General features: G+C 50.9%; 1 protein-coding gene across 6 annotated transcripts in view; it reads right to left on the reverse strand.

Annotated features, from left to right (window-relative positions):
* Positions 1–16,871, reverse strand: part of LOC125950341 (uncharacterized) — a 62,178-nt gene that overhangs the window by 661 nt on the left and 44,646 nt on the right. For all 6 annotated transcript variants that reach the window (XM_049678248.1, XM_049678250.1, XM_049678247.1 and 3 more), the window contains exons 4-5: positions 2,639–2,940; positions 1–2,566 (exon numbers count right to left, since the gene is read on the reverse strand). The exon at positions 1–2,566 is cut by the window's left edge and continues 661 nt beyond it. In XM_049678248.1, the coding sequence (XP_049534205.1) occupies positions 563–2,566; positions 2,639–2,940 (2,306 nt within the window). In that variant the 3' untranslated portion in view covers positions 1–562. The remainder of the gene's footprint in view (positions 2,567–2,638; positions 2,941–16,871) is intronic.

Here is a 16,871-nt window from a genome sequence, read left to right on the forward strand (position 1 = left end):
CCGAAAAAACAAAAATATGGGGAAAACAATTAACCGACTACCCACGGTCCCACGGCACGGTTGGGGGTTCGTCATTATGATTACAAATAATTTATTTGGTATCCAATGCTATCGTTCTTCGACTGCCACCCTTCGGAAGCTGAGGAGCATCATCTACGGTCAGGTGCCAGTGCGCGGTGGGTGTGTTCGAACAACGATAGCTTCTTCTAAATTCTAAAACCAACGGGAAAAGCCGGGCCGGGGAAACTGCGTCTGCGGCAGACATTCAGCAGGTAACGTTGGTAAGCCGACTCTCCATCCTTCATTCCTCGTTAAGCACAAGGGGCGTTACATTGGAACTTGGTAGCCAATAAACATGTAAATCCTATAGCCCCACTCCCCCGGGGGTGGTGTAACATTCTACTTAACGTAATCTTAGATTAGACCATAGTAAGCAGACTTAGGTGTAGCAAGTAAAAGTAGTAATCATCATCCCAGCTGATCCACCGATGTAAAGCGAACAAGGAAAGGGAGAGGGAAGGGAAGGACACTAACGATCGGTCGGATCGTCCGAGGTGCAACATCAGGCCGTCACCGATTTGATTGACGGTTGGTTGTCCTGGAACTCCACATAACCCGACTCGTCGCTAAACTCCGAATCGGAATCGATCGCCTGCAGTTGATTGATCAGCTCAGTATTCACTGCCGCAGCAACCGCGGTCGCTTTGAGGCGTACGTGGCGCACCTTCGGTTTACTATTTTCCACGCTAACCGTCCGCTGCTGGTGCTCCTCGCGGTACTGGTGTAGGAGGTGATGTCTGGTTCCGACACCACCAACGTTATCAACGAGAGAGTCGAGCGGCGAATCGATCGGTTCCGATGCTGCTCCACACGCTACCGGTCCACTGCCGGCCATGGGCATCAGAAAGTTCGACTTTATGCCCGGCGCCGGGAAGGTGATGCTCCGCTTGAAGATCATTGCATCGGCCACGGGGCTCTGAGGAGTACCAGAAGAGCCGGAGGCACCAACCGGTGCTACACCCGGAGCAGGGCTGGATTGGCGCTCACCGAGCGGCACGTGGATCACTTGGTTCTCGGCCAGCTGTTCGAAGCTGCGGACTCGCTCGAGCACGGAGCATGGTTTCGAGAGGGCGGCTAGGGCAGCCGCGGATGAGGATGGTGCCGTCGCTGTAGCCACTGAATCGTCCGTGTTGGTCGTGACCGTGCTGGATGTTTCACATCCGCTGGAAATCGAACCCTCGTCACTGTCCGGATGGTGATGGTGATGATGGTGATGATGATGCGGTCCTCCGACGCCATCACCACTGGCACCAGTAACACCACCACCGACGGATGCATTCAGTTTGCTAGTCACGCACAGCAACGACGGTGGTGCCGTGTCATCATCCCCGTGCAGGCAGGATAGCCGAGGATCACTGGAAAGGCGATGGCTGTGATGAAGGTGATGGTGGTGATGATGATGATGGTATTGGTATTGATGGCCCATTCCGTTGCCTGGTCCTGCAGCTGATTCGGCCGCCGTACGCAGCATCTCCAGCACTTCGTCCTGATTGAAGAATACCTCCTCCTCCGCAGCATCCGCACTATGCCGACCAGTTTGAGCCGGACGTCCTCCCGTGCCCTTCTCGTTCTCGTCTTCGTCCTCCTCTTCCTGCGCCACTAGTCCCTCGAGCGGGTAATGATCGAGATCATCTAAGCTGAGTGCCAGTCGCTGCGTATCCTCGAGCGCGGGCTCCAAGCTACCGAGCAGATCACTATGGTGGCGTTGCGTTAAATCATGCATGCTGCAGACGGCCGTCGGGTTGAGCTTCATGTCAAAGTACGAGATCAGTTCGGTCGAGAGTGGTTCGCTCGAGTTGTAGTTGTAGTGCGCCAGGAAGGCCTCAAAGTCATCCTCGGAAGAGTCGGAGCTGTGCGATCGCTTCGATTTGCCACGTACCATCATCATCCCTTCCGCGTCCGGTGTCATCTGTTGGTCCTGTTCCCGCCCTGCTTCGGTCTCGTCCTGCTCCTCCTCCTCTTCTTCTTCCGCTTCCTGACCGATGGTATCCAGTATAGAGTCGACTGACTTGTTCATCGGGCTCGCCTGCACGATGTTTTCGTTCTTTAGCGGTACCTTCGCCTCTAGGTCTTTGGGCGATTTGAAGGAGTTGCGTAACCGCGACCGTCTGATCGAGTGTCCACGCCGACAGCGCCGTCGACCGAGCGTGGTCGATGGGAAGAGGGCATCCTCACGGCAGCAGGCTTCCAGCACCAGGCCAGCGCCCGCACCGGTAGAGGACGTTGATTTCGATCTCAGTGTCGTACCCGCACCCCGATGATTGTCTTCGTCCTGCGCATCTTCCTCCTCGTCTTCCTCTCCAATCATTTCCTCGATCGCCATCAGTTTCGGCGCCGACTTGGACCGCTCCAGCGGTGGTCGATAGTTGTTGGCACCAACACTGAGCATGATTTTGCGGCGCGGCATACTAGGGTTGTCGTACACACTGTTTGCCAGGCTGAGGCGAGCGTTTTGGCGGTTCAGCTTGTCGCGCTTGAACTCACGCAGGGCTTTGGCTAGGTTTTCCTGGAACGAACGAAGATGCAATCGTTGTAGTGGCCGGTGAAAATTTGCACCGTTTGTTCGCTGGTCGCTTACCTTCAGGATGGTGCTGATCTCCTGGGCGATGTTTTCTTTGGAACAGATGACCGCGTGGCAGCGGAACTCGTGCTTCAGTTTGCGACCCTCGTGCCGGTAGATCCAGCAGAATACCCGCGGATAGTTCTTTGGCGAGCTGCAGTAGGTGATCCGGTGCGACCAGTACTCGGTCAGTCCGTGTTGGCGGGTCGTGGCTTTCAGACCGGACGGGCACAGGCACAGCTTCATCATTACGTCCGGTTTGCTGTTTTGGGTGTAGTTGCGCCACAGCGTGGCCAGCGGTTTCTCCACGCATCCGTCACCTGCAAGAAGGGGGAGAACACAACAAGTGGTTAGTATTTGCTTGATCGCTAAGGTTGTACCGTTTTCATTTGTTTTTTTTTTTTGGTAAATCGAACTCAAGGCAAATCGATCCATTTACGAGTGCTCGTGTGCCGTTGTCGTTGCTACCCGATCGTACATTGAAGGGGCACACGCCAATCATTTGTCAAAACGGTTAGCGGTGCAACCCAACAACGCACCACCTATCGTCAAATCACCAACATCCGATTTGATCGCGAAACCTTCGAGTTGTGTTGTCGCCTGAGGCGGCCATTGTCAGCCCGGACGACGACAGGATGAAAACAATTGCTCTGCCTTAAGACTCCAGCTTTTGGGGACCATTATAGGCGGTGGAAGGTAAACCTTTTTGAAGGAAAAATGCATCCAGAAACGGCAGCTGAGCTGGTTTGACGAGGAGGGGCCCCCCTCATCGTCCATTGATGAAAGCACGCAACCTTGGCGGGGTGGTTTGGGTCGCGCGTTTGGTAACTTCAACCAAATAGACAAACACAGACGAGACGGCATAGTTGAGGAATCGAAGAGCGAGCGAAAGAGAAACAAAACGTGACCGGAGTCGGGGCCACAGCGAAGAGCATGCAGGGCGGGCGCGCACGCCGTTACTGCAGGTTACCGTGACAAGTTGTCTTACGTAATGATCCTAGGGATATTGGGGTGGGGCGGCCACGAGACAACGAATCAACAAAAGGCGTATGTCGCTACACGAGGAATCGGTGAGGCTCGGGATCTTTGGGTAGGGCGCCATGCCACATTATCGTACAAGGTTGCGTGCTAACGGCTTAGCGTTTAGCGGTTTGGCTTTGGTACTTTACCACTCACCCAGGGATCATCCTTGGTGGTGGTGCTGGGGTTTTGATTGTTGGTTCCGGCGGTCAATCACCGATTTGATGTCTGTGACTATCATCGTCGAACCATTGATTACACACACGTCCGCCGATGGCTTTGCCGCATTTGCAAACACGCAAAGCCTTGCGGCATAAGGTTGGGAAAATAACAGATAGTTGAGTCTCGCAATCGAATACCTATAAGCTTGAGTGTTGCATACCAGCCCCTTGTCTTTCTTACAAGGTAAGGTGGTGAGTCTTTTTGGTGGCTTCAAATCGATTGGCTAGATCCTTGACATTGATCAATGGTTTTCGACGTGAGTGGCCATCTAATGATAGTTTTCTGCGACATCCTGAAAGTTAAAATTTCGTACCTATCGTCGCGCGTTGAATACCTTGTGCTTCACGCTTCGTGAGTTCGTTTACGATGTCGTAAAGCATGCAATTACACTGGCCACGTTAATTATAGAAAGCAAAATATTGACTTTGCATCCCGTGTGGTTCCGGGAACACTTGGGGCATATGCGGTGGGCGATCCTCGCCGCTTCCAGAACCGCAGTGCTCATTTCGCACTGTGATCTCATCGCCCATAATGGAGTTTTATGCTTGGTTTTTTTTTTATTGTTCGACTCGGTCAGTTTTATGGGGTAGCATGGTTCGCCGTTTCTTAGCGACAAAACGATAAAGAAAGAAAGAGAGAGCGAGAGAGAGAGTAGCACCGGTTCTGGTCACATGAATACAGCCACACATGAAAGCCATGGTTATTCCGTAATCATTTCCGGGCACCAACTGTTAAGACAAGCATACGCCAGATTTTTTTTCCTAAAAAGCGTTTTCGCATCAATATTACATCTGACTACAATTTGCTGTCATCCATAAGATTCATTTGTTCACATAAATTAAATTTCTGCCTTTGATCTGTCGCCACAAGAAGCTTGACAGCTTTTTATGACAGTTTCCAAGGGTTCGATATTCTTAGCCTGCTGGTCCGATTTGTACTATACGCCATATTTTTAATCAATTCACATCTAGATATCAATCCCCGCCACAGTCATTGATTCACATCTACTTTATCCGCTGAAAGCTAGAACGTCTCTGTCAAGTGTTTTCAGACTAGATTCCAACGGTGCTAGTGTTCCAGTCAACCGCGGTGTGTCAATCTTGAAACATGCTAATAGCAAAACTTAAGTCAATTAGCTCTATTTTACGCAAAAAAGGATAGTGCGCTCGCGAATAGCTGATAATTGTCGGCAAAATTCTACAATCCGAGAACTACTTCGGTCGCACGAGACACACCTTCCTCGTCTGTTATCTGGGCCCGTACATGGCAGGATATAAATTCCACGAAAGATACCACCTGTAACGACGACTCCACGACACAACGTCCGATGAGAATGGGTGATGGGGAATCACGAGAATGGAAGCAAAAAAAAAAACCGCCCAAAAAGCACCATCAAAGTATAAGCTCCATCGTGAGCCCCCGCACCCGCATTCAAGGTCAAGCGCGCAGCACCCATCGTGGGAGCAAGACACGCAGCGGCGACCACACCAATCAATGCGCTCGCTTAACAGCTCTGTATGTAATTACTACAAGCGCTTGGATCGTTTAGGATCCACCGGTTTTGATCGGATCAGCTACATACACCCAGGGGAGGGGGGCGGCATAGAAAAAGACCATTTCGGGCGGCGGGGAATACGATGTGGATCGAAAATGTATTCAAATACCTCGGGCACGAATGGTAGAACGCGCGACGACGACGACGACGATGTGGCCCGTTCGTTAATTTGCCATTTACCGGCAGAACCTTTTTTCAGATCTGGAGAACCGGTTTAAGAACAGCAAACACTCGCTACCTAGCATCCTTTGTCGTATCGGTGATTAAGTATTCGGATTTTTTTCCCCCTTTTTCTTTACAGCAAAGCGCCTTGTCCGACGGACTTGGATTAGATCAGCGAGAATGTGTCGATCGAGAAGGCGCACGGACACGGACACAGGAGCGTAGCTGATCAATCCCTTTCAGTTGTACCCAAGAGAGACGACGATGATAGTAACATATGGCTCGCTGGTGGTTGAATGCTATAAAAACCTCACCGAGTGGCTAATTAGTGGTATCGAAGAATCGTGTGGCCGGCCCGGAGGTGCACGGTAAAGTTATGATTTATGTCTTCTACTCACAAAAAAAACCATAAAACTGCTCCCACACACTAGCTTAGCGTTAATGATGACGACGGTAATGTTTATTCCAAGTTAATTTAGTTGTAAAGAGAACCGAGTTCTAGTCGCGAGTTCGCGCCATCTTGCAGTTCTTTCATTCCGACCGCCCGACAACACTCGACACCTCGAGTCTCGAGTGTCAATTGCAGAATTGGCGGCTTTATGAGGAGCATTGACGAACAGTAGAAGCTACAGTTTTCTCCACGAGCAACATGTCCTCACCTCTCAGCTCCCTTCTCCGCGTTCCCCCCAAAACACCTGCCGCCCGCCCTACAATCGACCCCATTTAGTGGCACTTTGTTTTCGCAATTCGCCGTGGCCACCGGTGTGTGCGTGTGTGTGGTACCGGCAATTAACCTACTGTGGACATCCGCCATCGACGCCTTCACTGCACGATGGGCTGCAGGCTAGTCAGTCGTGTGTCAGTTCGGTCCGGTGGCAACAACCCCGGGAAGAAAGGCACGCTGTGTAATGCGCGTCAAATACACCTCCTTTCGACCAACGCCCGGTGTCGCGCACCAGACGCGGCTCTCATTTGCATATGCACACAGGTTGAACTCAAACACGTTCTCGCTATTTATCATCGATATTCGACATCGGTAACTCCCCCAAGGGAAGAACAGTTGGGCAGTTTCGGATCGGTGGCGAGACATACGACGGGAGTACCTAGCGCTGAGGCCGGGGGGGGGGGGGGAGAGTGGGGGCATATGCATTTTTCCCCCATTTTTCAATATTTATGTTCTATTTGTTTGCCAGCCGCCTGGAACGAAGTGGACAAAAAAGAAATCGCGGCCACGAGGGTCTCCGAGTGAGCGCTCATTCACGTTCTCTGGTCCGGATTCAAGGGGGGGGGGGGGGGGGGGGAGTAGTGTCACGACGCACGACAGGTGGAGAGCTGATTCTGAGACGTGCCTTGCCGTGCCTAGTGTCTGTTTCGTTCGTTGATTTCGATCTCCTGCCACCAAACGTGAGACAATTCACTAATCGACCTATTCATAACCTCGATTTGGAATCGGATATCGAAGTTCGGAGAGGCTACTTCCTGGGGTGCGGGGTATAAGCACGCGTCCAGTAGTGTGACCGCAATGATGGATAGTTTAATCTTACTACTTGGTTAAACATTCATTTCTAAATTGTGACGTAGCTTAATGAATTGCAAGTTCTCAAATGCTCTAAAAGGTCAAAGCTCGTGCCACTGTTTTCCACTTTAGACCAGACGATAATGAATTACTTCAACCTGCTCTCGCGGAAGGATTGCACCGTAAGCTCCCATCACTTTGCATTAGTCCACGAGCGTGCCAATGACATCCGCGATGATTACTGTTGATGTTGTATGCGCTTAACAAACAGAAGCGATCCAACCGAGCCCGTCGAGGTAGCGAGAAGGAATGTGAGGAATTTGGCGAGCAAACATTTTCAAACGGTAAAAGATAAAAGACGAATGCTGCATAATCGGGCATGTAATCCGGACACCCATTGGAACAGTTCGCGTCATCGTGGATTACCAACCAACGCGGAGGATGACGCGACCATCAAATTGAAGTTAATAAAGTTGTCGGATCCAATATGCCAAGGAGAGGGTCCCCCCCCCCCCGCTCCCCACCCATCTTATCCACTTTCTGTTACGGACCAAACGGTATTTATAGACGTATTTGGAAAGGGATTCCGATGCGGCTCCCCGGGAACACACTATCCATCCAATATTTGTGCAATTTGGGATGCTGTCTTCATGCTTCCCCACTCCGGGAACTCTGCACTCAATCTCTTTGATGTTTTTGGCAACTTTACAGATATTTGCTTTGCTTTGCTTTGCCGGATTACCGTGGCACGGATACGACCCCGAAGTATGATCGAATTCAAACCAAGCGAGTGAAGGCTCCTTCCACCGTTCTGTCCACAAAACGCTTCTGCTGGCCTCGGGCAGCCGGGTATGGTACGAGTATTTGGCGATAATTACGTCGGTTCGTGCAAACACTTGACAGAAGTAGTGAGTATTTACAGTTGAAGCACTGCCGGGAATACGTAATGCCGTCGTGGCCTACCCGTCGGTAGAATGTTCTGGAGGATTGTTTTGGAATTTGAATGCTTCTTCCAGGCCCGGGAGGCCGAAGGTGCGAGTGCGAAGAACTGGCTGACCTTAAACGGATTCAGCAGATGTTTGTACAGCAGCGATCACACCTTGCGTGCGTACTTATCAGGAAGGGAAATCACCGAGTGCGACTTCATCTGGCGTACTCCTTCGCAGTCGATCGTAAACCCCATCCAGCCTTAACCTTACCGTGGGTCATCAGATTACACGTTGAAGGGTACCGCGTGCAGGCAAAAGTCAATGTGCTGCGATCCCGAGGTTCACACTGAAAGGTGAACCAGTGCCCGGCACCTTCTCGGTGGAGAAAACTTTCCCAGACAAACCTAAAACAATTACTTGCACCGCAAACAAACACACGCACAAAGGCACGCCACGCCGGATGCGCCGAAAACCATAATTATATTTTCGCTCGAGATTCGAGAAATCGGTTGGCGAATAAACATATTCAACGCGCACGATGCCGTTTGTGTCGATTTGTGTTACTTTCTTAACCTCCGTGAAGATGCAAAGCCCGTCCATGATATAGGCCTTCAACGACGTCTGGCACGCCAGCCGCTTATCATAGCGAGATCGCTATGGCAACAAAAGGGCAGCAGCAATATCAGCAAACAATCAGCGCAGCAGCAGCAGCAGCAGCAGCAACACCGCAAACAGGCGTCACTGGTACCCTTCAAAACTGCGCCCCATTGAGGCGCTCTTCTCGATCAGCGAGCGGGTAGCAAGGTCTATGGCGCTTGTGACCCTTGGCAAGGTGGCTGCCTTGTTTCGGAAGAGGTTCAGTTCCGTGGCTCTCGATAGACCCATACGGCGCCCACACGTTTTGCGAACAGAAGAAAGTCTAGAGACGACTCACTAGACGGCTAGAGGAGTTCTACTTTTGCTGGCGGACGATAGCGCCACCGCCTCACAAACCGGGATAGGGGAAAGCTTAATGAAAGCGGGTCGGGGCGTGTCGTGGCGCTAGAAGCCGCGGCAGCGCTTCTATTGTGTTGTGGCCGGGCTAGGTCAGAGAGGAAGTCGCCGACTATCTACACATACACAATGGACACAGCGCAAGAGAAGAAACAGGGAGGGTGTGTGTGTGTGTGTGTGTGTTTAACCAAAGGAAAGAAATAACACAAAACAAAAAAAAATATTAAAAAAAAAGCTCAGCCCCGTCCGTCTTGGGCAGGATGCATAAGTAATCTTTGTAACGTGCAACGTGCCGCTACAAGGCACGTAGTGGTTGTAACTCCCGGCCGTGTCATGCAAGATGTTCTGCCATTGTTACCATTTATGCTGCATAAAACAAACTGAAGATTTGACTATCACGAGACTATTCTGATGAACGCTTCTCGGTTCTGCAGTCAGATTGTACGAATTCCTTCAAGTTTCTTTGCCTACTAAGTATCTTATCGCGCTCCCAAGCAGTTGACAGGTGAGGTTAAGCAGTTGTTGGGGAACGAACCGACCCGCCATAGCCGTCGCATTCTTGTGGCCGAATACAATGTGTCTCAGATTAAGGATGTTACTTAGGAATGCTGGCCAGTGTGCCGGTGTTTTCTTTCTTGCCTCATGTATTCCTGACTCCTGGTTACGGATACCCTTATTATGCTTCGAGTCGCTTCAACTTATTAACCGAAGCAGGCCCGAATGACTAATTATGACACTTGCTAGTAGGCTGTGGGCAGTAAAACGTTCAACAGGCTAATATCATTTATCATTGAATACAATGATTGTGGCGGTTACGGAATAGCCTTTTGTGGTGCGCGGCAGCTACTTTCTGGACGCGATGGACAGGCGCGAAACGCTAGTCAGCGAAAGTTGCCCATTCCTTCCTTTCGCTACCAGCATGGGTACACCAGGGCTAGACAGCGGACATTTCTGAGCGAATTGTTTGGCAATATTGGTTAGATCATCCTGCCCGCTTGTTTCCTTCCCTGCGCACCACCCAGAGCAACGGTCCATTAGCCGTGGCCACACGGGGCGAAAATTTGCGCGCAAATTTGCACATTAATGCCAAAATGTTTTCGCTTCGTGTGGCAGGGGTAAAAACCCGAAAATTTATGCCGAAATGTCAAACGTATTGTTTTCATCTGTGTTTTGGCCGCTGAAGTTGATTTCCGAATAAATTTTGCAGTTTTTAACGATTTTGTTGCTGTTGCTGTTGTATTTATATTAAAAATGCAAAAACAATACGAAAAGAACCTACATTTTCGTAAATAAAGCGTTCGATAGCGTCAAGGGTTCAGCGAAAAAGTCCGCGGACGTATAAAAGTTTGACAGCGTGTAAGGGTTAAGCGAAACCGTTTTGGCATTAATTTTTTCGTTTGCGCTAGAGTTTTCGCCCCGTGTGGCCACGGCTATTAGATAAGCCGGCCCCGAAAACTTATTTAACTAGGCGCGATTGAATAAATATTTTCATTAAAACCTACCGACGGTTCCCATCACATAACGCGTGCCCCGACACTGGGCCAATGAGACACATGCACACGCCCGAATGCTTCCAATAACAAGCGGAAAATGATCTTCGCAGAGTGATGCCGACCGATCCAGGGAAGTACAGTTTCATCAATTTCTCGCCAGCGAAAAACCGCCGAAATGTTTGTTATTTTCAGCAAACGAAAAAGTGTGGCTTTTCCATGCCGTTGCAGAGCAAAAGCGTGCAAAACCCGGTACGGTACCGTGCGCTAACAGCAGCTAGCTATTAGAGGTGGCGATTTGTTCCGATTCTACGATTCCATTTCCGCATTCACAGGGACGCATTGACTGGCGAACTGGTTGGCTGGCTTTCGATTTCCTTCGCGTACCACGGTATAGCACTCCAAGACGAGGACGGGGCGCCCCAGTCTCTTCAGTAGCTGGTGGGGTGGTGTTGGTGGTGGTCATCGATCATTAATCATACATTTATTGCTTTCTGTACTGGAGGGGCCAAGCGCCCGCCGGGGGGGAGCCGACAGCGCCCAGGGAAGCTTCGATACCGCGTTCCGTACGTGTGTTTGCGTGTGTTTGCTAATCGAAATTGAAGGAAAAGTGGAAAAATTAATTGACAAACAAGCAAACCGCCTGCATTGCATAACCATAAGCAAAACCCGGTCCTGGACGATGTGGCATGGGATCTGCTGGGAATGCCAAGCATGCCCTGGACACCATCAGCAGCTGAAGCAAACAGAGACGCAGAGGTCCGTCGTAATTATCGATTAAATCAATCGAGTCCATCGAGTCCATCCGCGGGGCCATCCTTGCAGGGGAGTCAAGTTAAATGCGCCGCGCCGCTGCAAGTGCTGGGTGCAGCTGCAACTAATGGGACTGGCTGGTCTTTCATGGCCTGCCCAGTGCATGCCAGGCCTTTGAGTATTTCGTTCTGCATATATATTGCTCCGGGATACCGTCGCCGTGGTATCCAACCGGAGGGGGCCGCACTGGCGCCAAACTCACACATCACAGACACACACACACCGACATACCGAACCACACACCCTCTTCTATCGAACCTTCCCGTGGGGTCCATAAACAACGGACTCAATGTTGCGCTCTCCGGCTCCGGCCATCACTGTCACGGGGCTGGAGAGTTGACGCGCAGCCTACTGGATGGCGTCAATGTGTCCCCGGCTTTTTGCAATTCATAAATTCTTGCAATCCAAACGAGTAGGAAAGGAGAGCGTTGCAGGACCAGGGAGAGGCTGGGGCTACCCGGGGCTTTTACATAACCGGCCATTGGCGCACACAATGTATGGTGGTGCACTGGAACAATCCCTCTCTGTGGTCTCTCTGCTCACGTGTCGAGTGTGGATCTCTCCCGGTGTTTCGTTATGCATCGTTGCCTCCAATCAACCTCGGGATGGACAACGGGCGCCGGGATCTAGTGAGCCGGGATTACATTGCCTGGATGGAGCAGGCTTTGAAGCCAGGCAGCAGCACACTTTGATCTCAACGAGTCCTATTTCAAGCGTGCCGGGCCGGACCGTCATTGCACAACAACGTTCATTTGCGTTTGTATTTTATCCACTTTCATCTAGTAAAAACTGTCCATAATTGGAAATAATCACAAGCCACCAATCGGGTACAGAGGCACGAAACCGCTCCAAGGTTAAGCCCCCTCATGATGATAATCATGACGACGACGGGGGTCGTCTATTTTTACCGCTCGATCAAGTGCGGCTACTTTTAGCTCGCAAAAAAGAAAGAAAGAAAGAAATGAAAGTTGTTTGGCGATGTGTCCACGCGGGGCGGGACGAATCGGGACGAATCTGGAGCAACTCTGTTCCAGTTTCTTGGGCGCGGGCCCGGGCAAAACATTAATCCTTATCCATGCTGCTTCGAAAACGAATAAAAAAAAAATCGCCGAAAACAGAAAGGTGACAATCCGTGTCGTAATGAATTCGATGCCGAGCTCGGAGCACAACAAAAAAACCGGGGGAGGAAAAGAAATAAAAAAAAAAACACCACCTCCCCCCAATGTGGAAAACATTCGGTGCTTGCGTGCGAACATCGAATTTTGATCGATCGTTGGGGATCGATTCATTGCGAAGCGAAGTGGAAATGGATTCCTCAATCATAAAAAGAAAAAAATTAAAGAGAAGAGACAAAAAATGAGGGTAAACCATAGCGGGTGTGCCGCGATGCGCTTTTCGCATCGAAATACATTTTGAAAACCCGCATTTTGCACGTACAAAAACAGATTGAAAGCAGAAGCGCTAGGATCGCTCCTTGGTACCCAATGTTGAGCCACCTTTTTGGAAGGCCCGCCACGAATCCGGTGTGTTGCGTGGAACCACCAACACTCGCCACTAATCCTATGATTAAGCCGTTGCATAAATACGCCCCTAGGCTGCGGTACACGTGTGTGTATGAGGAGAGAAAAATAGATCGAAACCCACCTGGTATTGCCCAACTCTGTGACACCGATTGACTGATTCGAGCCGAAAAAAAAACAAGAAAAAATATGAGGAATTGGGAAATGAGTCCCAGAGCCAGAGCCCCCAGCAATCGGTTTGTTGCTTCAAGCGGAATTGGCTGTCTTAGTTGGGCTGTCGTTCGATCAGTTTTATGACATCGGTGTCACGCCTTTGTGTGACGCCTTTGCGGCCAGTGTCCACCGCAAACGCTCTACTTACATCACGTCGCGCTGCGCTAGATCCTAAATCATCGTTCGATCGCTTCGTCGCGTTGCGTCGAGGGAAACTGTCACCAGAGCGATTGAAATGTGCGGATGGTGGGGGCGCGCGGTTTGTGTTTGAATATTCGTGTCAGCTGCGTAAGGTCTTCGAACGAGCGCGCGCGGTTCGCATTTTGGAATGAGCTTACACTATTATGGCCACCACCACCACCACCACCGACGGGCGAGAGAAATGCTCTCTATATCATTTCGGTTCGCCAACTCCAACTAACCATTCAGAGCCGGGCCCCCCCGGGAGGATTGCAACAAATTGAACAAATTTTGTACAATAGCCATAAAAGAAGAATGAGGAGGAGGAGGAGGAGGAGGAGGAGGAGGAGGAGGAGAAGGAGAGGGTGAATCGTGAGTGCAAATTCGTCACCGAAAAGCTGCGGCTTTTAGCGAAGCCACCCAGCAATCGCATGAGGCTATTAAAACAAAATAACAATTATTTACTTTCACCTGGCCCCGGGCGATGGTACAGGTGGTGATTGCGTGTGCTTCCGTGCGTGCGTGCGTGTGTGCGTGCGTGTGTGCGAGCGAGCGAGCGTGCATCGGTTGGCAATTGTAGCCGACGATCGCAGCGGAATTGGACTGGCCGAAAAATTCGACCAGCGCCGTCCGGAGTGTGTGTCTTTGTGAAAGTTGGGTCAATTTTGGGTGGCACCGTCGGCGGCACTATCAGCTCGTTGTTTAATCACCACGAAGCTCGCAAAGGTAATGGAAAGGAGAAGGGGAGAAAGAAGGTACCACTGGCTCTGGCCGTTCAAGCGTGACTTTTTGATCAAAATGTTCAAATATTCGATAAAGGTTCGTCGGTGTTCTGTCGTTTAAGTCTTTTGTTTTTCACCCAATACTTAAGACAGGCAGAAAGTAACGAAATTTTCAAAGAAAAATTTAATCTTGAAGCCGATTTCTGCTTCGTTTTTGTCTGTTTTGTGCCTCGCTTCTCCGCTACTTTGTTGTTGTTCGCGGCCTTTTGCTGTTGAAGTGGAAACATATTTTATGAGGTAAGACATCGAAACACAAATAGAGAGAGCGAGAGAGAGAGAGACTCTTTCGCAACTCGCTCAAAAGGAATAACAACATCAGGGGTTGCTACTACGGTCACGGTGACAACGATAAGCCACAAAACGGTAGCCAGCGTATGGCAACAATCTGCGGTAACACCTTTTGCCGCACGAAGGAAGGTTTTTACTCAACTTCAAACCGCATCTTCAGACGGGTCGAGCGCTAGCAGACGGCTCTCCAGACTACCAGCTACCCCGAGAGAGTGGTCGAGTCGAGTAGCTAGTGAGTGCTTATTGTTAAAACGGCCTTCACCTAGGCTCGTGCCGGTTTTGTGCGAATAAGCAACTCGAGATACGAAAACCACTCAACTTCTCCACGGTCGGCTTAAAGGGAACGACAGTGTCCGCCATTTTTAATTTCAAATTATCAATCACACCGAAAGGATGTCCACACACACACACACACACACACTCTTATTTGAGTAAAAACCCAGTAAAGTTACAACATCCGATCATTCAAACTCGTATCTCGTGTCAACGCAGCAACGGCTCTAGACCGACCGAGTAGACGAGTTGCGTAAGGTGCACGAGTTGTCAGCCTTCAACCACCACCGGCTGGTATGTGGCCGTATGTTGTGATCCATGCCCTGAGGTGAACCCTTCGAGGCATACAGACGACAGACCTTTTTGGTGTGGAAACAACAAATGTGGAAATTTTTGGGGTGAATCGATCCCCATCCGCAGTCGCGCGTCCGAAAGTCTGCAAAACCGCTTGCCCACCGCTTGGGTTGAGCAGCGAGTGTCCATGGTCCAGCTGCGACGTCGAAGAGGATGGGCCCCGCGGTGAGTTAAAAGCTCACTTATGTCATGACTACCTTCGCGAACGTATCTTGACAGGATGAGCGACAGTATACCGTACACCTTCAGCGCAGCTCAGCGGCGTCATCCGGTGAGATCACCGCTTGCTTCGCTCAAAAGCACTCTACTAATGCACAACCTGCTGCGATCGCTCGCGAAGACGCGTAGACCATCAAGAGTGCGTTTTTATGATGCTCACTGGCGCTCTAATGGCGCTGCAAAGCCTCGTCTGATCACGAGTGTACGAAATGTTCATCAAAATAGTTGACCGGCTCCCGGCGCATACCAAAGGAACACGTGCGCACCAACGATGTGAAACCATTCGATGCAGTTGTCCTCGAGATCCGGTTCCCCGGACCGGACACAGCGAGCGAGCAGCGGTTAGCGGCGGTAGGTCCGTTGGTGGTCAACCACACACACACACGTCACGCCAAGTGCACTGATTAGAAATGCACGAAACGTACCGCGAAAGGGCGTCACACACTTTCACCCTCTTTCGACACATCACGACCCCACGGCCACGGGCCGGATCGTCGCAAAATGGTCATCCGCTGGAACCGCAAAACCGTCGACAAGGGAGGGAACCGCTCGTGAATGGAATCCCGCTAGCTCAAAGGGCATCGCTGTGGCTGCGATACTTTACAACAGAGTTTCGGTACGCCCGACCCCTCAGGTGCGCCTCCCCCCCCCCCCCCCCTCTTGACGGGTTACGAGAGGCTGCTTACACTCGTCTCTCGTGGGCGCCATTTTCTACTGACACCACTGACACCATTTTGGTGGCGGCCGAAGCGGCGGCGGCGGTGGCGTCCCGATCCTTTTAACCGAGAACTTTCCCCTCGCTGCTCGCTTCGCTCGGTCGCGCGGTCACCGTCTTTGGCGCACAAAACCAATCGAAGGCTAATGATCGTTGGTCGTTGGTCGGAGTCGAGCGGTCGGCGACAACAGTGAAAAGGGGGCCAACCAACCAAGCGGGGCGACAGACGATGATGAACCGCGCCCTGGTGTAACGAGCGCACCGCAAGCCGCCGATTATTAATGATCCCGTTCTACTTCTTCGCCACCGTCACTGCTGCTGCTGCTGCTGCCGTCGGACAAGGGAAGAGGACATTCCACAACGTACCAACCAACGCACACACGCATACACAAACACACACACACACACACACACACAAGCAGCGCATGGCAATTGATCTTTCTTGGAGCACTCGCCTTATCCCTAAGGGTGCGCCTTCTTGAGATTCTTGACTGTGAAGAGCCTCGTGGCCATTGGAACCGCGCGGTGCTCCCTTGTCTTCGTCCTGCTCCTGCTCCTCCTTCCACTCGACTCAAAAGCCCTTTCGCTTCATGTCCGATCGTGAGGAGTGATCGATCTTCGTATAGTCCACTGACCAAAGGAACTTTTCGGCTCGACTCGTGCCGCGATCTTCAACAGTTCTGGACAACAATTTGGGATGATTGCGAATGTAGGTCGATTGATGCGGTTCGAAGAGCGATGCTCGGTGCTCGGGTATCCCTTCAGACCAAGCTATAAGGATGGATAAGGTATGTCTTCACGAGATGTTCGCCATCTTGATGAAAGTCCACGAAGGGTACGAATTAAGGCTTAATTCGATCGTGAATTCAATATCGCGAGAATCATTTCAATTACGGGATAATATGGGTAGAAAACATACAACAATGGGCCATGAACCACATTCTGGTTGACCCGGGACGGATCTGAAGAGTATCTTCAAGCTCAATACTCATTTCATTGGGTTATCC

This window comes from Anopheles darlingi, chromosome 2, assembly GCF_943734745.1.
Source record: "Anopheles darlingi chromosome 2, idAnoDarlMG_H_01, whole genome shotgun sequence".
Taxonomy (NCBI): Eukaryota; Metazoa; Arthropoda; class Insecta; order Diptera; family Culicidae; genus Anopheles; species Anopheles darlingi.